Source organism: Colletotrichum fioriniae (genome assembly GCF_027942845.1).
Source record: "Colletotrichum fioriniae strain IMI 355084 chromosome Unknown scaffold_10, whole genome shotgun sequence".
Classification (NCBI taxonomy): Eukaryota; Fungi; Ascomycota; class Sordariomycetes; order Glomerellales; family Glomerellaceae; genus Colletotrichum; species Colletotrichum fioriniae.
This window is the reverse complement of record NW_027076846.1, coordinates 1,390,117-1,410,742: the sequence shown is the minus strand read 5'-3', so window position 1 is coordinate 1,410,742 and position 20,626 is coordinate 1,390,117. Positions and strand designations below refer to the sequence as shown.

Here is a 20,626-nt window from a genome sequence, read left to right as displayed (position 1 = left end):
AGACCCATTTTCAGACTCGGTTTGAGCCCAGATGCGAGGATCCGCTCCGTGATGAAGACTCGTACTTTGTCGACGCCGTTGAGTCCTGACGAGACCGGCTCTCCTCGCCCCAACGGACCTCCTGGTCCACCTTGATCCGTATTCCGCCCTTCAGGGACAAGTCGTCGCACGAGCCCGAGTCAGAACCCTCCGAGGGCTTTGTCGTCGCTCCTCCTCCTGCTCCTGCAGATCGGGTTGAGATGTTCGTCGTGATGCCGTACTTTCCGTCCTCGGTTCCCAGGCGCTTGAACCCTCTGTCGGCCGACTTCCCTCCCGTTCCCCCGATCGTCATGAGTTCCGTGGGCCCCCGGCTTCCGGCCTTTGAGCGACCGCCGCTCTGACCCCCAGAGAGGTTGTACTTTGTCGCGATGCTTCCGAACTGCGACGAGACTTTGACCATGAGGGGGCGTAATGTGGGCAGGCAAGCGCTGATAACGCCGCAGGCACATTCGACGACGCACCATGTACACGCAGTGGCGAGGGTCCCTAGGTATATCGTCAGTGGATGAGTAGAAGTAGCTGGCTGGGCGAGCCTTACATGTCGTGTCAGTGAGCTCAAACTGCATAATTGTTGTGAAGCGGTAGATACTGGCGAAGAGTACACTTTGTCGAGGTCAGCACTTATACGATTACCTCAGGGCTTGGCATCACTTACAATCCTCCCAGCAGGAACATGAAGCACAACGACAACCGCTGAGCCAATGTCACCTGTAGCTTCCACACCTGGCCGATAGGCAAGCACAGGATGGCCACGTCGGTCAAGATGTTGGGGATAGCGTTGCCAATGAAGGACGCCTTGAGGTCGATGCAGGTACCTTCGATCCAGGGCATGTAGGCCTTGGCCACGGGCGTGCACTGGAAGACACACACAAAGACGATGGCGAGCCACCAGCCGATGGTGAGGAGGCCGAGGACCATGGCCGCGATCTTGAAGCCGCGGCCGGGGAAGATGCGGCGGTACATGAGCAGCAGCGAGATCTTGATGAACATGACCGCCGTCACGTATACACACTCAAACGCCAGCAGCAGCTTGAGGAACTGGATCAGGGTATCTTGTGATAATGTTGCGGCGTGGCGGCCGAGGCCTTGTGCAATCACTATATTCAGGGTCAGTCTTCGTGATGCCCTCACTTCAACCATCGTCTTGTCTAGTGCTTACTGGCATAGTTGAGGGCTCCCGCCATAAAGGTGACAATCAGGCCAACCACCATGAACCAGTCATCGAGGCCATAGTGAAAGCCAACAGTCCATCGCGCCCAGAACCGGAGACCGACAAAAACGGTTGCGAGAACGAGCAACGCCGTCGTGGTGCCACTCAGTTCAGGCCCTCTATCCGCCAAAGGGTCTGTCAGACCCGATGTGTCGGCCATGGAGGCTGAAGAAGGGAAAAGATGGGGGCGTGAAATCTCCGAGACCAGTACTCCTCCGTCCAGAATCCAATAGTTTGTGAGTCAGTATCGTGGACACAACAAACAACGAGTCAACGAAGAATACAATGAATGCAAGAAACACGCCAGTTTTTCGGTATCTCTCTGCTGCTTCCCGAAATTTTTCGGGTACGGGGATATCAATAGGAAAATGAGAGAAAAAGAAGGGCTCGGACAAGAACAAAATGGAGCCTCTCTTTCCTGGATATCCGGGATGCGCAAGCCTAGAGTCCTTATACGCTCTGCCATTGACACCCTGCCCGGTGCAGAAAAACGTGGTGAGATTCGACTGACTCGGCATATGAGGGGCGACAACATGCCGGCTTGTCAAGGCTGGAGGCTTCAATGGGGAGGGGAGGGTCCCCTCGACGCCTGTCGAAGGGGGCCAACGTCGTACTGGGGAGCCAAAATCCGCATCGATATAACGTCCACCTCGAGGCCCTGCTACCTCTTGTGCCCTTGTCCCCTACCCAGTACTACGTAGAAGTGGTCCCCGTCACGACCCTGTGCTCCGAGCGCGACGTCTGATCGCAGCCAGGCTCATCACGGGAGTTCAGACAAATGTGCCCCATTGCTGATGTAACCTCAGCTCGCCCCATCAACACCACCTCAATACAGTCGCTATCCTCCGGTCTTGACGACCTCTTTCGGAAAAGGGGGACACCGTTGAGGGGGGCGACAGTTGCGACACTAATTCTTTTCTCTGATATCGACATGGGCATAATGAATTCTATGAGATTGAGGCAAAGACGAGGTTCATGGGAGCACCGGGAGCTGTCAGCAGAGTAACAAGATAGAGAGTCAGAGAGGTATCCGTACGGATATTGAACGAGGATAAAATGGCATGTTCATCTCTTCCTTCCCCTCGGCTTTCCCACGATCCCCTCGGTTCCTCGCGCGTTGGCACCTCAATCACTCTCTCGTGCAGCATTTCCCTCTTACTCGATCGATCCTATTGCATCGTTCGCTAATACGCCTCCGGCATCCCACAACTCCTTACCCGTCGTTCATTTTACCAAAGATCCTGCACGTCAACGGTTACCCGTATCCGTACCAAAACACTCTTGAACCTTGGTACACGTTGATCGGCAGTTGTCTGTGTCCTCTCGCCCCCCCTTGACGCAACTTACACCACACGCCCCCCTACCACCACTCCTCCTAAATCCATCAACATGCTCCCCAAGATCGCCAGCCTCCTTTCCTCGGCCCTCGTGGCCACCGCCGCCACTCTGCCCACCGTGGTCTTCACCCCGGGCGCCTGGCACGGTCCGCAGTCCTTCGACCTCGTCCGCGCCGGTCTGACGCTCAAAGGGCTACGAGTCCGAGGCCATCACCCTCCCCTCCGTCGGCGCGGAGCCCGCGACCGTCGGTCTCGAGGAGGATGCCGCCGTCCTGCGGTCCACCATTGAGACCCTCGCCGACGCCGGCAAGGAGGTCGTCGTCGTCGTTCACTCGTACGGCGGCATGGTTGGCGGCAACGCCATCGAGGGGCTTGGATACAAGCAGCGCGCGGCCAACAACGAAAAGGGCGGCGTCATCATGCTCGTCTACCTTGCCGCCTTTGCTGCCCCCAACGCTACCAGCCTTTTGGACATGCTCAGCGGAGAGTACCTCCCCTGGATGAGAGTCGAGGTAAGCTTCTTCTTTTGACACTTTGACGCTGGAACCCAGTGCCAATGGCCCCCTCCACCCATCCCTCATGTCACTGTTTTAAACCCTTGCTTGGCATGCGACATATCTAGAAACATGCCCCAAGAGACTCTTGATCGAGATAATTCCCGCTGACACTGAACTTGCAGGGTGACAAGGTCTACGCTGATACCCCAGAGACCATCTTCTACGCCGATGTCAACCCGGTTCTCAAGGCCAAGGCCATTGCGGAGTTGAGCTGGCAGTCCGCCCGTGTCTTCTCCGACCCCGCGACCTACGAGCCGTGGAACAATGGCATCGAGGTCATGTACTTCCACACTGAGCAGGACCAGGCTATTCCTCTGGCTACCCAGGAGGCCATGGCTGCCCAATTCCCTACCGGCTACACTACCTTTTACGCAAACACCTCCCACTCCCCCCTTCCTGTCCCGCCCGGACCTCGTCATCGAGGGCGTCGAGCTTGCTGTTAAGGTTGGCCAAGAGAAGATTGCGGCGTAGATAGTTTTCTTGGGAGACCGAGTGCGTGCCTTGGATAGAAGACGATGTAGATCTTTAACAAACAGGGTTGTCTCGTGAGACTAAGTCAAATCGAGACAAGTAAAATAAAAAGAAACAGAGTTGCAAACACACAGTTCCAGACCAGGTCCAATAGGAAAACATGCTTGAATCTTTCGAGAATAGCCTCACTCGACCCAATCCTCACGCGTTTAAGCCGAACCTGCATGTGCTCAGTGCTTCGTCAAAACCGCGTCAACCTACCGGAACTTGGCCGCCTACGTTAGCATGCGTAGTGCGTAGGCCCATATCCGTAGTAGGCAATATGTGACAAGGGTCCCCCCGGATGAAGATCAGCGCAGCAAAGCCTCACCTACCCCTGGCTAGCCATAGTGGCATTCCAAATGCAACGCGGCAGATGTCGACCACTTGCGTGCTTTTTGGCTGGAGAAAAAAAAAAGAAAAGAAAAAGCTGCCCACCTAGGTTTTGTCATATGAAGCAGGGCTCAGGGGGGTGACAAAATGGTAACCCAGTGACGTTTCGCGTAAAAGCTCGCGTAATAGCCAGGGAAAAAAGTAGCAGTACGGACTATCCTTTGATTATGAAGAGTCTGAATCGGGACGGCCCCCAATGAATAGAGGCAAAGATAATTCCCGGCTTTTTTTTTTATTACCAACGCACGCGTGGCCCGGTCGAGATCGTAATCCTGCCTGCCGGGGACCGGAGACAAAACATGAATCAGCAAACTCATTGCGACTCTACCACATAGAACGCGGGCCACGTGCTTTTTCGCTAGTCTTGACACTGACAAGTGACGACTTGCCTCGAGGAATCGAGGGAAAGCATTGGCAAAAGCCCACCGGCCTCATGGCGTGGCAAGGGGCCCTGCCAGTTTCTGGTGGATTTGCCTCCCTCCTCCCCCTGGTTGAAAAGGCAGGGGCTGGAGAGGGTTTCTTCAGCATTTGCGGAACTCCTGCGGTTCAGGTTTCTTCAGCAGCTTCGCAGCCTGCAGGCCCGCTGGCTGGGAATAAGGGGAGAGAGAGGAGTTTGACGGGTGGGAACGCATTGCATCTTCGAGACCCAATTGGAAATCCTCCCGCCCATAATACCGTAACCCGTCTCCCTCTCCTCTCTGGTGAAGCATTTCTTTTTCCGTATGAATAGAAAGAGTCTTGTTGAAGATGAGACGGCTATCGCGGACTCGTGGTGCATGTAGTCAAAGTAAAGCTCTCCCTGCGTTTCCTAGAATGTCTTCGGCAAAGTTCGGTAGTTGAGGCGATCCCCGAACCGGCGTTCGGTTAGTTAAGTAACCTCGCGAGACCAGATTGAATCAAGAAAGGTTTCCGCGTTTCGCCTCCGTCCTTGGTGTGAAAGGGCCTTTGTTTCTGCTTCTGGACGAGCAGCGGATGCGGCCAGTGGTTGACCATTTCCAGGTCTGGTCCTCCGTGCTCTCTCTCTCTCTTCTTTACGCGTCCCAATCTCCACAGTTCCTCCCATTCCTCTTTCGGAGCTTGCCGGCCGGGCCGGCGCAGCTATGACATTGACAGGCAGCGGGTACTGCTGTTCCTCTCAGTCGGAGTGAAGGCCGTTTTATCCTGTTGCCAAGTTCTAACCCGTTGCGCCGTTGCGGTGCTCCGCAACTACATGTCATCTGTCAGACCTATCAGATTGTATAGAGTCCACAGTGAGACAGTAGGATACGGAGTAGCTCGGCGCGGTATTGGTACCCGTAGTGAATATTTGATTGCATACGGATACTTCGTACCGCTTCCACGGCGCCGTCTTTCCAAAAACTCTCCCACAACCCGCGGCAAGAGGCGTCCGAATGTGACGCCGAAACGAAAAAAGAAAGAAAAAAGAAAGGAGTTCCCAAAAGTTAGAATGTGATAAGCAGCAACCCCGGACCCGGGCAGAGAGATTGTGTTTTCTACCCATCCTTGTTCAAAAACAAATCAGAAATCTGATTCTCTCTACATCAATAGTGTTGAATAACGAGTGGGATGGGTACCCGTCGTTGCCGCCCCAGAAGCCTAGAGGTCCAGACAAATTAGACTTTGCACGTCAAAAGAAATGACAAGACGAACGACTCGAAGATCCCATCCCGACCACTACCACCCAGTATCCGTACGACGCAATCTGTTTCACCAACGAACCTGGAATGCTGCCCTCCGCCCTTGGCACCTGTAGGCCGTCATAAAACCCCAGTCCTAGCATGTGTTCGTCACCCCTCCCGAGTCTCGCCTCAGTGTCTATCAGGTTTATCATCACCCGCGTTATCGCTATCGGGTAACGGGTTGGGTTGCCTGTCGGATGTGCCCATGCCCTATATGCCTATCAGATGCCAAGTCTGAATAGTCCAAACTCTCTCCGCGGTCTGTTAGCGTCTGGCGTTCTGCATACCACCCATGCAAGCCATGTAAACTGCAGCGAGCTAGACGCACCAAAGACACTAAAGAATGCAAACCCCTGACACCGGGTGACGGGGGGCCTCATGTCGGGGTTAACTGTCAAAGGAAATTTGACAGGTCGATCTCGTTTCAATGAATGAGTCCGTCTCAATTTTATCCCGCGGTGCCTGACAACCCCCGTGACCGCAGCCCCCGTTGGCCCCCCCTCTTCCGAACGGGTTCTTCCGCGGACGGCGCGATACAGAACCGTCTCCTGCAGGTCTCAGCTCGTTCTCCGTTAACGGCAAGGACGGACACGGGGAAGGGACGGAAAGCACGGGAAGCCACGGCTCGCTCGACCGGTCAAGAAAAGAACGCGTCCTTTCTTGTCTTACCTTCTCGACGATCGATATTGTCTGTTCCTTCGCTGAACCACGGCGGCGGGAGTGGTGGTTCTAGACTTCGTAGTCTCTCTAGACTCAGCCCGTCTAGTTCTAGGCCTTGGAGGCTGAAAAAGCAGGCTGTCGAGAGCTGCTGCGAGACTTGAGGAAGAAACTAATGCGGCTCGCATAGTAGGTTTCGATAGTACGACGTATCACGAAGCGGACGGGCTTCCGCGGCTAACCCTCAATCAGCGGCCAACATTAGGAAATCACGTCAACGCCGCAGCCCGCGCCCCCCTCCTTCGAGTCCGCAGCTTGCAGATGACGGATCACAGAAAGAGCGGCAAAATAGGGTAAAGGATGACCGGCGAGTTTCACTCTGAACCTCGGAACTGAGATGCCGTATGGCCCCCCTCAAGCTCCCATGTTCACCACCCATACGCAGTGGAAATCGCAACGTCCCGAAGCACGTTTTGTTGCTGCTAGCGTCTGCGAAGAGGACATGGGAGCCCGTCTAGCGGTGCCCACAAACGGCTGTCCGAGCCCTCTCCTCCCCCCCAAAGACTTCCAACAAGTTCTTGTTGACAGCGACTAAATCCCTGGCTCTTCTTTGATGACCATCACGCTCTCCCAGAGACGATCATTGGGTAGCTGAAGGCAAAAGTAAGCACTTGGAGCTTGGAGAGTGGGAAGTTGGGCACATCTCCGCCTCGGTGTTGCAAGACATCCGTAACCCGATGATCAGCAGCAATCCAGAATCCTGACCTAGTTGGGGGGGAGTAAAAGGCGATCTCAAAGTTCGAAACCCGAGTAGCTCCAGCCCCCAGGAACTTGCATGTGCAGGCAAAATTCATTTCATCAGATTGCTCGAAGGATACGGGAGCCTTTTCTGTACACTTTTATGTATTCTCTTAGACGCTTGGACCGAGCTTTGGGTGTTACTGGCGGTCTCAATGTGAGAATGAGCCGGGAGATGTATTTGATCAAGCGCTTGGCAGGTCATTTGTCTTCCCTTTTTTCGCACCTTGAATTCCATTTTCCTCATTCATCCAATGAGCCCTCATTCATCCAATGAGGCATATCTCATATGCTCTGTCTTCCAGACTCCAACGGCTTTGATAAAAGAGACGAATATTTCGCGAAGCAAAGAATCAGATTAACGCTGAGCAGGGAAAGCAAAACCCGGGCAAGCTGCCAGGCAAAAAAAGAAAAACAGCCCCCCAGTAGACACCAACCAAACCCATGCAAGCCATGCTCACAACATAAACTCCACACTCCTGCAAGCCCGCAGATCTGTATTTCCAAAGTCGCCGAGAGGGGAAAGCTGCAGCATGGGGGCATGAGGGGAATAGGATAAACAACGAGGTTTAAAATAATGAAGATAATCATCATCATCTCTCTTCTCAACCTCAACTCCCAGTCTCCCACCAAAAAAGGAAACGAGTAATTTATCACCCCGCGCAGAGATGGAAATCAAGCACATGGCTTTCTCAGAGACATTTCCCTTTGGGTACACAAAACTGGGAAAATCCAGGCAAATGACACGCGGCAACTATCCCTACTCCGGACACGAGTCGCAAAAGTATCCGTACGGAGGATTTTTACACAACTTTGTGAAAGTTAATAGAGAAGAAACTTCGCCGCCCATCGGTGAATTGATCGTGTCTCTTCCTACTTAGGAACGCGGAGGATGGCAAAAACTATGTACCTGCCTCGGGTACTGCTCTCTCTCTCTCTTCCCAATGAGGAAGAAAAATGGGCAAAAGTGCTCACTGATTACTTGTTTTGATGTTGGGTATTCAGACTAGGGCTGGCGGGAAATGAATGGCGACGGCGGCTGACTAGGCGATGCATCCGAGCTTCTCCTAATTCCTTTCCATGCCACTGAGTGAGCGAACAAACGAGATGGGTTGCTGACTATGACGCCTAGGGTCGCAAGAACCCTCGGCCATACCGCTGGGGCAGGTTCACGAGAGCATCGGGTCACCCAGTTGATGACTTTTGAGGGTGTCAACTGATACTGTCATGATGGACAATGGCATCTCACATGATGCGCAAGCAGTGTGCTATAACTCTCGGCTCATTATTCCCCTTCTTCAGTGTCATTTCTCATCGAGATATTATTATACACTCTCTTGTTTCATGCCCCCCGGTGCCCGTGAAATGCCAAATCTTTATAGCCTCTCTCCATTCGCCAGCCCATGCGTGAATGTCAAGGAGGAGTCCAACCATGTCCATGCTTTATCGTCGGGTCCTTCCAGCGGCCGCTCGCACGTACAAAAAAAGAGAGACAATCCAATGCCTCGTCCCAGTATATAATCCCCCGTCCTGGCGCGAGAACGTGGGGAGGAGTTGAGTGTCGTAAGAAAAATAGGTACAAAAAGGACAGTATCCCGCTACAAGTGTAGCGGCAAGAGCCCAAAGAATCGAAGAGGGGGGTATCTGTTGCAACGCAGAGACTATGTGATGGGAGCCAGGAAAGGGCTAAGCATCAGCTCGTCCGCACTCGGCCGCAGGTTGTGATCCATCTCAAAGGTCTGGGCAAGGAACGTCTTGGCATCTTCAGAAGCATGCTCCGGAATCGTGGGAGCCGCCTTACCGCCACCAATTTTGAAGATAGCCTGCAGCTGACTGCAGTCGGGATACGGATGTGTGCCTGTCATCATCTCAACAACCAGGCACCCGAGCGACCAAATGTCGGCCTTGCGGGTGTATGAGGTCTGCTTGACAACCTCGGGAGCCATCCAGAAGACGGAGCCCTGGAGGGAGGGGCGGTGCTTGTTGTTGTTCGCGCCAGACAGGATGTTGGTAGCCTCGAGCTTCTTGGAGATACCGAAATCGGAAATCTTGATAGTGCCCTTGTTGTCCACGAGAATGTTGGCACCCTTAATATCTCGGTGGATGATCTCACGATCGTGCAGATACGACAGACCAGTCAAAATCTGGCGGACGAAGCTGCGCACAAGGGGCTCTCCGAGAGCACCATACGAGTTGAGCATGGTCTGGACGGAACCGCCGGGGACGTACTCGAGGAAAATGTTGAGGTACTCGGTAGATGAACTGCAACCTAGATACTGAACGATATTCGGGTGTCGAAGGTCGCGGAGCAGACTGATTTCCCGCTTAAGGGCCTCGATCATGCTCTTCTTGCGTGCATCATTTTGGCTGTTGGCACCTGGGGCTGGCGCCTCGACCTGCTTGACGGCAAGAAGCTCACCGGTCACGGCATGCAGGGCGAGGTAGACACAACCGAAGGAGCCCTGGCCGATGAGGGCTCCCTTCATCCACTTGTCGTCAGACCAGGACTCTCCCGCGAGGAAGCTCTCAAGCTCCTCATCGGCGTCCTCGCCGTCTTCGTTGAGCGCCGCCGTGAGATCTTTGAGGGAACCTGAACCCGTTGAGCCGTCGGTCTCGAAGTAGCTTCGCCGCGTAACGTTACCTTCGGGGTCGGTCACGCTGAGAGCGGCTGCACTAGCACCGTCGGAGCTGTCGGCGAATGACACATAGGACTTGCGGTTCGGCTCGACAGGCGACTCCTCTTGCAAGGTGTCGAGCATGGAAGAGGCGACAGAGTCGCGGAAGTGGGTGACCCGCAGGCCTGATCGCGCCTTCGGAGCACTTCCAGCGTGAAGCCAGCTGTCGGCGATGGTCGGAATAGGGGGTGCATCTTGGATGCTAGACGCGAAGCTGAGGTTGCTAGCCACACTCAGACGGCTGTTGACCTTGCTCAGACGAGTCGATCTTCTCATGGACAGACGAGCGGTCCTGTCAATCTCCTCTCTTGGGTGATCCGGGAAATAGGATGTGAGGTCCGAGGCGATGAGCTCGCTGGGAGGACGCAACCCGCCAAACGACCGCAAGATGCCCTTATTCCTCCTGGGTCCGCCGGCAGATCTAGGGCCGTCGTTGGATGCGGGACGTTCCAGCTCCTTGGCGGTGTTGTACACATTGCGCTCTCGGTCGTGGAAAGAGACCGGGGAGAGAGGATGTTGCAGCTCATCGTTCCATCTCTCACCCAGAAGCTTTTGCACCTTCATCTGGCTTCTCTTATCCACAGTCTCGAGGGCGCGACTGTGGTTTTGCTGCGCCTCCTCAATGGCGATGCCCGCTGCTCTCTCGAGCTCGGGCATGCCGGGCTCGCCGGCAGGGACACGGCGGAGAATCAGGCGATTCCGCTCAGGGCGTTTCTGGTCCTTGATAATCCGCCAGAGCTCCGTATCGCCGAGTCGCCGGCATTGGTTCGGGTCCGGCTCAATTCCGGCCAGTACCCAGAAGCAATAGTTCCTCTCATGATCCTCTCGTAGAGCAAACTTCCTAAGGGTAACTCGCATGACCTCCTCACACGTGTTGCAGTCAGCGATTTTGACGACCTTTGTGACTCCTCCGGTGGAAATGACGCGGATAACATCCTGATTCTGCGGTAAGCCAGCCATCAGTGAACCATCCATACTGGAGTTATTCCTGGTATGGGAAGTTACCAATCGGCCGGTCTGGGGAACGGATTGCCCGGCGCTACTCACATAGCCGGGACTTTGGCCATATCTTGTTCGCAGAGGGCGGATGGCATCCGTGCCGGGAAGGGGTGAGTTGGGACGAGAAGAAGCGCCCTCCAGGGGAAGGGAGTCGTATTGTCTTGAGTAGCGCTTGTTCATGGAAGGCGTGGGGGCGGTACGAGCACTTGAAGCAGATGGTCGAGAAGACCCGCCCGATGACGGGGTGAATTGGTCGAGGCCACCAAACGAATCCTGTAGTGGTCAAATGTCAGCTGTGTTACCCATTGCTGACGGCGTCTCACGGTGCCGCAAGGGGAGGGGAGAGCCGGTCTTGCACGTACCCTATTCCGTTTCTTCTGGTTGGCGTAGGCCTTTGTCCTCAACTTCTTAATGCCCAGGAACAATCGCACGCGGTCGCCGACCTTTTCGATGCCCATCTCTTTGAGGACATCCTTGTCGAGTTCGAGGAGGTTCTCGCCATTGATGTGGTTCTTACGAAAGAGCTTCTCGTACTCGCCGCATTTGACGCTCCTCAGGTAGTCGCAGACCCTGTCCTCGTCCCAGTTCTTGACGGCATCGGGGCCGTCGCTCTCAGAAAATTCGGATTCGGTCGGGCTGGCGTAGGCAGTGGCCTGGTTCGGGATTGTGGGTGCCCGTCTTGAGGGCGGTGCGGCACCGGTAGAAACGTTGGAAACCATGGGATTGCTGGAGCCCAGCGGTGCTGGGAATGCGGTTTTGGGGGCAAGCATTGCCATCTTGGAATTGTGATATGTCAGGTGGACATTGACTGGAGTGAAGTTGGCGTGGTCGATGGCGATGGTGATGGCGGGAGGGGTTTGTCTCAGCTGCCTCTCCTGGAGCGCGTCGTGCCGAGAGAGGATTCCGTCAAGCAGGTGTCCGAGACAGGGAACAAGGCGTCGGGCCGGATGCGATAGAAGCGAAGAAGTTGCGATATAGCGATAATGTGGAATGTAGGTGTCTCTCGCTGGATCCAGGTCGGGGAATGTCGAGCCTCTTCAGTGCCGGACCGTGAAGGTCTGGTTTCTGCTTGGAGACGCAGAGGAGGGAATTTGGTGAGGGTGAAGGTCGTGTGTGGAATTACGGGTACTTCGGCCGGGAGGGAAAAAGAGGAGGGAAGGGGAGGGTTAATGATGGATTTTGGGGGTGCAGGGGACTTGCACTTGGGAGCCAGCGGCAGGGAGGGGTGTGTGAGTGGTGCAGGTGTAAGCAGCCTTTGAGGTATCTTCACATATAACTTGGGAAGAGAGATACTTCATCTCTGGGTGGGCAGCAGTAGCGGCAGCAAGCACCACCACAGAGACTCTACCTGAGGTGAGAGACCACAGACCATACAGCAGGGGGGCAAGGGGAGAGGAGGGGAGGGCGGCAACAAGCTTCCAATGCTTCTTCTTCCTTTGTCACTTGTGTGCTGTCGCAGCAGTCCGTGAAAGGAAATGGACTTGGCTGAGGCTCCAATGCAAAGAAGGAATCTCTCTGAGGTGCTGTGTGTGTACAACCTTGGAACAACGGACGGTATCACTGTACAGCAAAGCAAAGCAAAGCTGAGCTACAAAACACGAGATTTACAGGCCGCACAGTCCTCGCAACGGCCCTGATGCGTCTGTTCGCTTGAGGCAGAAACTTGGGGGAAACAAACACACTCGAGAAGCTTTCCGCGGAGTCTGCCCTTGAGTCTTGGGCTTTTAGCCACGGTGACAATGAGCGAAAGGCAACGTTGCGAAGGGGTACGACGACGATGAGGCGTACGGCAAGGTTTTGTTCGCGTTGTTTGAGGTCTGGTCTTTTGATGTATTGTTCAGCTATCCCCTGTTCTTCTTCGTCACCAAGTCTTTGAGTACGGAGTAGTATTTCTTCATTTTGCTCGGGCATGTTATCTACCTGCCATACAGGCTTAGGCTTACACAGTACTCCGAAGAGGCTTACTTACGCTAGCAATGTGTTCCAAGATGCCATCAAAGAGCCTCCATCTCTGTCCAACATGACCGGTTCCCTCGGGTTTGCGGTCCACTAAAGAGCGACATTACACGGCAAAATGGCACGTCGATTCAACAAGGTTTTCGCTGGCCAAAGGCTTCATCTGTCTTTCTCTCCTCTCCTTCCACGATGAGTCTCAGGCGCGATGGCGGATCATGGATGGAGAAGTCAAGCCCCTGTCTGCACCCTTGGCAACATGGCAACCTTTAAAAGGGCGTTTGCAAGGGTATGGCGACGGCGGCGGCTTCATGAAACTGGCTCAAGCAGGGTCAACGCCGCACGTCCCCACCCAAACTTTGGCTCTGCAGCGGCACCTGCCCCCTCAGTCAGTACCTGCCCTGAGCTGTCCTGGCTCCTCCTTAGCACTTGCCTTCACTGCTTGACTGCCCAGTCAGTACCTTCCATTAGGATTTTACTGCCCATCACTGAGGAAGGCACTCTCAAAAGACTCTGGAGCGTGCCTTCCCGTGCTTCCAACCAGAAACATGGACAATGTACCTGAGGAAGTCCTGAGGAATTACTCAGCCGTAAGCCGTCTTACTCCCCAAACGTCCCCAATATCCCCCCAATGTCTCCCCAACGTGTAATTTGCCCTTCTCAATGCGCCGTCATGCAACCCCCGCCGCCCAGCCAATCGTCGCCAAGTCGATATCTCGTGTTCTTGTATTGCAGTGTGCCACAAGAGACCCTCTCGTGCTTCTGATCCATCACGGCCTGTTCATCATGACGACCACACACATCAGAGCCTACAGGGACCCTAAGAAGAAAAGAGGTGCAACAAAATAGCAACCACGTCCAGCCACGGAATCCGTGAATAGTGGCGGATGGCGGATGGTAGTTTATTCAGCTGCCGACCAAGCTCAGATTATTCTTCAAACAAACCAGAGAACATCCCGGCTTCTCGCTGACCTCTGGAACAATCCTACACGCGCCCATCCGAGTCTTTTCTTTGCTATTCTTGGCCCGTCAGCACACCCGCTTGGTTGCGCGCGCCGCCCGCCCCTTGCTTGCAAGACTGTTCCTATTCAAAGCCTCAGACTCTGTTCACCAAAGCCACGTCACGGCGCCTCTCTTCGAACCTCTGCCGCCCTTGACTCCCGACGAAGATGGGATGCAATTTCCTCTGGAACACAATTTTCCACAGCGATGGCTTCGGCCATGCCATGAAAGCCACCATGGCGTACGAATACTGAGTGCTAAGTAGCCACGCCATCATGCACGGCCTCGCCTCCGTGGTGCCAGACGTCGTCTTATCGTCAGCCTACCCGTAACCCACCTGCAGAGGCCTGCTCACGATCCCTTCTCGGGTGCAAGTGACAAGGCGGCCCATCACACGTACACTTTGGCATGCCATGTTCCATGGTCTACACTATCCGTACGGATACACACCAAGGTCCGGCATGAGCCCTCCACAACAATACCCGGCTCCTTGGAGAAGGTCACCGTCGCAACCAGACGCTGTCAACAACGAGAGCTTGTCCGTCTCGCCCGGATCACGAGAGGGCCAGAGATCCCCGCTGTGATGATACCTCCGCCGGTTCCACTCTGCTTGGGACGATGACACGATTACACGATAGGCGAGAAAATGGTTTGGCCGCTGACCAACAGGCGGAGATCTTGTCCGTCGAATGGACGCCATACAATGGAGCCGACTCCTTGCAACGTGATAGGCCCAACGAGCAGACCAACACACCCTGATAATTTGGCCGCAATCCCTTATTTGCTTTCGCGGTCTGCCAGGAGGAGCAGGTCGCCACCGACCATCGTGAACTACCTATCGACGAATCAAGAGGTGCCCGCTAGAAAAGTCAAGTGTAAGCTGTTCGCCGAGGACAGCACAACAGAACTGCAGGAGTTCATAGTGACAAGGCCGATGGAGGATTCGCCAGAGTTGCAGAGGCCGGCAGCATGGCCCGCGTCCACCGGTGATTGGCTCCGGCGCACTCCCGCACTCAACTCGGGGCTGGATCGCTTGAAACCAGTCGTGTCGCACGTCTCGACACCCTCTCCGCTGCCCTGCATCCCTGGTTTCCCTACTCTGGGCGCCAATATCCCGCCTTGTCTTCACTGGTGCTTCGTTGGACACCAGGGACTACCAAGACTCAACCACTACGGCACCACTGCACCACCTCTCCAGTCTCTACTCCGTATATGGGCAATGGCTCGCAAGACTGGGGGGCTCCGGAGCGTCATTTCTGCTTACCTTTCGGCGTTGGCGTCTCCTCAGATTAATTAACACGGCGACGCCAGTCTGAGCCCAAGGCACGTCTAACGTGGAGAGGGGCGCTCACCGTCACTTTGCGCATCGTGGATCATCCTGGCTGGGCTTCACCCCTTCCAGAGCCTCTTTACCTTCTTTGGCACATCTCGAGCCAATCACCTACATTGTCATTTCGAGCCGCCTTTTGACTTTTCTCTGCTTGTAAGAGGCGCCATGCGACACATAGCTTACCTCTAAACGGCGCACTTATTCCTGTGACACCTCTGATTGCTACGAAAATTCAGGACTAGGAGACACCTGACATATGTATACACCGAGTGAGATATACGGCACCTTTCTTTTTCCTGCAACCTTTGATCCACGGTCTGCGAAATTGACAGCGCTGAGGTGCCATTCCACGGCATGTTGGTGGATTCGGTTACGCCAACGCTGCTATTTTGGAAAGATACGCAGCCGTTTGTGCCGTCGTTGCACAGAAAGACGTGCAGGGCACCTCCTGCTTATCCCCATCTGCTCCTGATGCTGATTCTTCGGCGAAAGCAGTCCACGACTGTGGGGACATGCAGTCACTGCAGTCATGCGAAGGAAATGAGTTATGGCCCGATCACCGCCAAGTCGCCACCCAAGGAGAGGGGAACACATACGGTCAACCAAGACTTGGCATTTGCCGACACAGTTGACTCCTTGGAAACTGACGATATTCCCAAATATGTCCCCTAGAGCGCGCCGCTCACGTTTCAGACCAGACCGCCTGGGAACCATCCAAAAGGAGCCTACCCTTCTGCAGAGCAGTCCTAGATCCGGCCGTCTGGTCAGCTAAAATGGAGTGCCAACGTGGCCTGGTCAGAGCGGGCGTCACCAAGCCTGAAACATGAAACCTTGGAAGATCTGCCTTGCATATCCATTGGCCATCTCGTTGCGGTACAAACATTTTGGCCTAGTGTTAATCCCCCTCATTCAGAGAAAGCCATCGGTCCTAGCCACGCTGCCACTTTGCAATATGCGATGGAGATCGGCTTGTGGGAAGGTCTTCTCCCGGCGCGCCGGCACCTCACTACCCTACCTAGCTGCTCATCACGGACGGCAACCCTTGCTGCGTCTGCTTGAGCCTTGCCGTTCAGACTTGATGTCGTCAGCCGTGGCCTGTGTGACCTTTGACCGGTGGCCTTCCACGTGGACAGGGTTCTGAAGAAACAGAAACATGTTGAAAGACCAAGATGAGGCCACGACCGCCTTGTCGTCGCAACTAACACTACTCGCGATGAACTTTCCAACTCGTATCGCGGTCTACGGAACGGGACCGAGACCGAAGGAGTCGCCTACTTGCTGCCTCCGTGTTACTATGAAAGCTACGGGGCAACTTTAACCACTGTCCCATCATTCCCCTGCTTCACGCCAGAGATCCACTTCGAAGCTGCTGTTGCGCTATAGATGCCGTGCTTCACCCCTGCAGCAGATTCGAAGCATCACGGCAGCATGGACATTGCAGCTTGTAAGAAACGAGTTTTTCGCAAAGAGTCTCAGAAGGAAAGAAGAAGGTCTCCTCGAAATTGAAGGGGAGTAGAGTTGCGACGAACACCCAGCTGGGATTGGTGCGGAAACGCTAAAAACCCAACCAGGCACGCCAGGATGCGCCACTGACCGCCAGCTTCGGATGAAGTCCTTTCTCCACACAGCTCCGCCGCCGCCACCACCGCCGCCGCCGCGACCATGAGTTCTTGTTTAGGCACTGTCGGCAAGTCGGTCTGTCGGGCGGGTCGCCGGTCCCCGCATGGACGGCTGTCGGCTTGGCCCTCTGTCCGGCATCGACAGCGAAAGAGGAGTCTCGGGCTCCGGAGGGTTTGCGGTCTGAGCATGACGACGTCGTTCCGGACGCATGACGTTGCGGCGCTTGTGACTCAATAGTTGTTTCGTGTTTCTCGTATACGCGGGCTCGTCGGGGTGGCTGACGAGAGAGAGAGTTTGCGGACGGAACGAACCTCTGCCTCCAGGCGTTGTCATCGTCAGTCCTCCGGTGGTTCCGTCGGAGTCTCGATAGTGCCCTTATATCCCATTCAGAGAACTTTTCAGCACAATATGCAAAACTCGTCCCGTTTCAAGTACAGGCTCTCGTGATGCCAACCACTGTGGTTGCTGACTGACCGATGCGTCGATGCTTCAGCTGATGGGTGAAGCGACTTGGCCGGTGCTCGATAAGCAACACCCTGTGGTGGCAAGCTCACGAGATCAACGTGAGCAATCAAACACGTCTTCATCTTATCTAGGACTTGCTATCAAGGACCGGAGAGCTGTCAGGACTGCTTCACTGGGAAAGAGCACTTTTCCTTGGAAATGGCGGGGCGTGAGGATGTTGTGAGTGATAAGACACGGCAGTCGGCCGGCTGGAGATATGAGCGGCAGTCAAGGGTGACCGCCTTGGCTGATAGTCCCAGGGCCCCCTTTCGCTATTAAGACCGTTGTGATATCATCTACGTCCAATGTTACCGCAGACACACGCACACACACGATGGCCGAAGACTCTTGGTCTGATACTTTGACAAGCACGCCTCGCAAGGCCAGAACGACCATTGAAGTGAGCATACGCTCGATGCGTGTTCTTCGGCCAAACGCAGAGTGGGAGCGCCGACAAGGAGACTCCCTCGACGTACGTACATGACCTAAGTAGCTCATGTGAGAGCTGGAATGTTTTGAGCGACGGGATGATCCGCTGTCAGTCCCAGGCGGCCGACACGAAGGTGACAACTTTTTGGGCTGTGTCTCGTCCACGGTAAGTTTGTTGTTATGAAGCGGTTACCGTAAGAGCGAAATTGCCTTCTCAAGATATTTAAACATGAGCATGACTGACCATGACTGCTCAACAGGTAAATCAAATAGTCGATTCCAAGCTGGCGCGATAGACGAAAGTCGCAGATGTCTTAGTTGTGCCGGGCCCGGCATTTGCTCATCGGCGAGTGGAGCATCTTCCCCATGCCCCGCGGGAGCAACCCCTCTCCCTTCCAGCCAAAAAAAAAAAGCCCAGTCCACCACCACTAAACCTCCGATATCGACGACCACCACCACGACGTCGAAATTTCCGACAGCCTCGTTCGTCGTCGACTTTGCGCCCCAGAGGTTGTAGGACAGCGCGCAGCTCAGTAAATGAAGTTGGCTTCGTATTCGAGATAGTACAAGGAAGCCGTCTTTTGTATTCTGCAGGCAATCGACCGCGCCAAGGTGCGACCCCTACGCGGCTACCCGGGATCCGGAAATAAAGGGCCCCCTCCTCCTCATCATCATCTTCATCCTCCTCTGTCGACTTCCACAACCACGTAAACGACTTCTGTTCCCGTGTGTGTGAGCTCTCAGACGAATACCCATCCACGGATCATTTCATCTGCTCATTTCTGGAAGCTTCCTCCAAGCGTACGCTCACGTACTTTTGCTCGCCCTTCATTCAGATTTTTACGTTACACCACGATCAAACCATGAGTGACAAGTCTCAGGTTCCGGCGGATGCTACAGGCGGAGGAATCAAGCCTCTGGTGGGCTTCTTGGGCCCCCAGGCCTCGTACACGCACCAGGTAGGTACCACGAACCTGAAGAAAAGAAACCACACCTCGCACGGCATATGCCAAGAGTGGTGAAACTTGTCAATCATCTCTAACTTTGTGCATCACAGGCTTCGTTGCAGGCTTTCCCAGAAGATGAGTGGGATCTCAGACCCGTCGTCAACATCACAGGCACGTAAATCACCATTCCCTTTCTTCATATGTCGTCTCTGGTGTTCTTGGCACCACCCCCATTCTCCTTCTCTTTGTGTTTTCGTTCCCGCGCCGTGCCGTGTGCTACCTCCCGTCTGACTTGAAAACGAACCTCCATCAGACATCTTCGAGGTCGTACAAGCCGGCGAGGTCGCCTTCGGCGTCGTTCCCGTCGAGAACTCAACCAATGGCTCCGTACTGTTCACGCTGGACAACTTTGCCGACCGCAACGGCTTGTACCCAGACATTTCGGTCTGCGGCGAGATCTACCTCGACGTGCACCACTTTCTCGTCGGCCGTCGTCCGGACCCGGCTCACGACGCCGCCGCCGGCCCGGGACTACGGGGAGGAGACGAAGGCTCCGGCGCCTGCACGCCGACGGCGTCGGACCCGAACCCGCTCAAGCCGCGGACGAAGCCGCTGTGCAGCCTCAAGCACGTCCGGCGCCTGTACTCGCACCCGCAGGCGTGGGGCCAGTGCGTCGCCTTTTTGCAGACGTACCTCAAGGGTATCGAGGCCATCGACGTCAGCTCGACGAGCCGCGCGGCGGAGCTGGTCAGCCAGGACGAGACGGGGACGAGCGCCGCCATCTCTAGCGAGATCGCGGCGGGCATGCACGGCATTGACGTGCTCGCGCGGACGATTGAGGACCGCGAGGACAACACGACGCGGTTCTTCATCATCCGAAAGGGCCTGGACGAGAGTCAAAAGATGCCGGGCCACTGCGTCAGGCCAAAGAACAAGACAAAGTCCATGGTGTCGTTTACGGTTCCGCACGAGGCCCCCGGCGCGCTGGCGGATGTGTTGGAGTGTTTCCGGCGGTACGGGACGAATCTTACGAGCATCAACAGCCGGCCGAGCCTGACGGCGCCGTTTCACTATGTCTTCTTCGTCGAGTTTGAGGGGCACCGGTTCCGGGATCCGGAGGGGAGGGTCAAGGGCGCGCTGGACGGGGTGGCTCGGGTGGCGGAGAGATGGCGGTGGCTTGGGAGCTGGGAGGACCAGCGGTCGTGAGAGGGGGAGGGACTGGCTGGCGGTCTCCCCCTCCCCCTTTCCTCGTGACTTGGCTTGTGTTGTCTCTCACTTTCTGTCTGACTCTGTCTGGCTTCTGAGCCCCTGGGCTGTTCCCCTTCCCTGATTTAGCTCCGGCAACTCTATGGATGTCGGCGTTGGCGACGGCCGTCTCTGGCGACTGCCGATGATCCCTGGAGCAAAACGTTGGCATGGCACGCGGGATATGCTTTGAGGCTACATCTGGTCTACATGCGAAATACTGAGAGGTTTCTGCGGACTGCGGCCTACAAAGGGCCACGAACGGGAAACGGGGCGAGTGGGCGGGCACGCCATGCTGTTACTGGGAACACACAAGGGGAGTCTATTGGACGGAACAGGCCTGGACTGGCTGACGACATCGCAACTAATGTCGATTCGAGATAAGGAGGTGCATTATGAGGGCTGGAACCAAGGTCACCAGGACCCTCTAGGAGCGTGGGAGCGTGGGATGACTGAACTGACCCTTTCTTCGGTCTCTGTCCCCTCCCTTAACCATTGTGTAATGGAAACGCAGCAAAGTGCCACCGCGGAAAGAGAAAAAGTCTTCTTTCGCCTTGAGTCTGGGTCTCCTTCATCATTCCAAGGCGTTTACGGAGTACATGCTCTGATTGCCTCTTCAACCCCCCTTGTCTTATACTGATTCGCCTCATGGATACATTGGAAAGGCTTTGAAATGGTCTGTCTTCAAACCCCGGCTCTGTGAATGGAGTGATGGGTTACGTGGAAAGGTATGCGAAGAAAG

The 20,626-nt window shown here is 55.2% G+C and overlaps 4 protein-coding genes across 4 annotated transcripts; 2 read left to right on the top strand and 2 right to left on the bottom strand.

Moving 5' to 3' along the window:
• Window positions 1–10: 10 nt before the first annotated feature.
• Window positions 11–1,409, bottom strand: N0V96_008434 (uncharacterized protein; the record flags this gene model as incomplete). Its single annotated transcript, XM_053190051.1, has 4 exons — window positions 11–525; window positions 578–642; window positions 695–1,136; window positions 1,199–1,409. The coding sequence occupies 4 exons, from the start codon at window positions 1,407–1,409 to the stop codon at window positions 11–13; spliced, it is 1,233 nt and encodes a 410-aa protein (XP_053052473.1).
• Window positions 1,410–2,638: 1,229 nt separating this feature from the next.
• Window positions 2,639–3,586, top strand: N0V96_008433 (uncharacterized protein; the record flags this gene model as incomplete). The annotated part of the gene is made up of 3 exons (XM_065758329.1): window positions 2,639–2,707; window positions 2,778–3,098; window positions 3,266–3,586. 3 exons carry the CDS (start codon window positions 2,639–2,641, stop codon window positions 3,584–3,586), a joined length of 711 nt encoding a protein of 236 aa, XP_065613084.1.
• A 5,255-nt stretch (window positions 3,587–8,841) lies between these two features.
• On the bottom strand, window positions 8,842–11,630 carry STE11 (ATP binding; the record flags this gene model as incomplete). The annotated part of the gene is made up of 2 exons (XM_065758328.1): window positions 8,842–11,127; window positions 11,217–11,630. 2 exons carry the CDS (start codon window positions 11,628–11,630, stop codon window positions 8,842–8,844), a joined length of 2,700 nt encoding a protein of 899 aa, XP_065613083.1.
• A 6,925-nt stretch (window positions 11,631–18,555) lies between these two features.
• On the top strand, window positions 18,556–19,845 carry PHA2 (prephenate dehydratase; the record flags this gene model as incomplete). The annotated part of the gene is made up of 2 exons (XM_053190048.2): window positions 18,556–18,655; window positions 18,953–19,845. The coding sequence occupies 2 exons, from the start codon at window positions 18,556–18,558 to the stop codon at window positions 19,843–19,845; spliced, it is 993 nt and encodes a 330-aa protein (XP_053052470.2).
• Window positions 19,846–20,626: the final 781 nt, after the last annotated feature.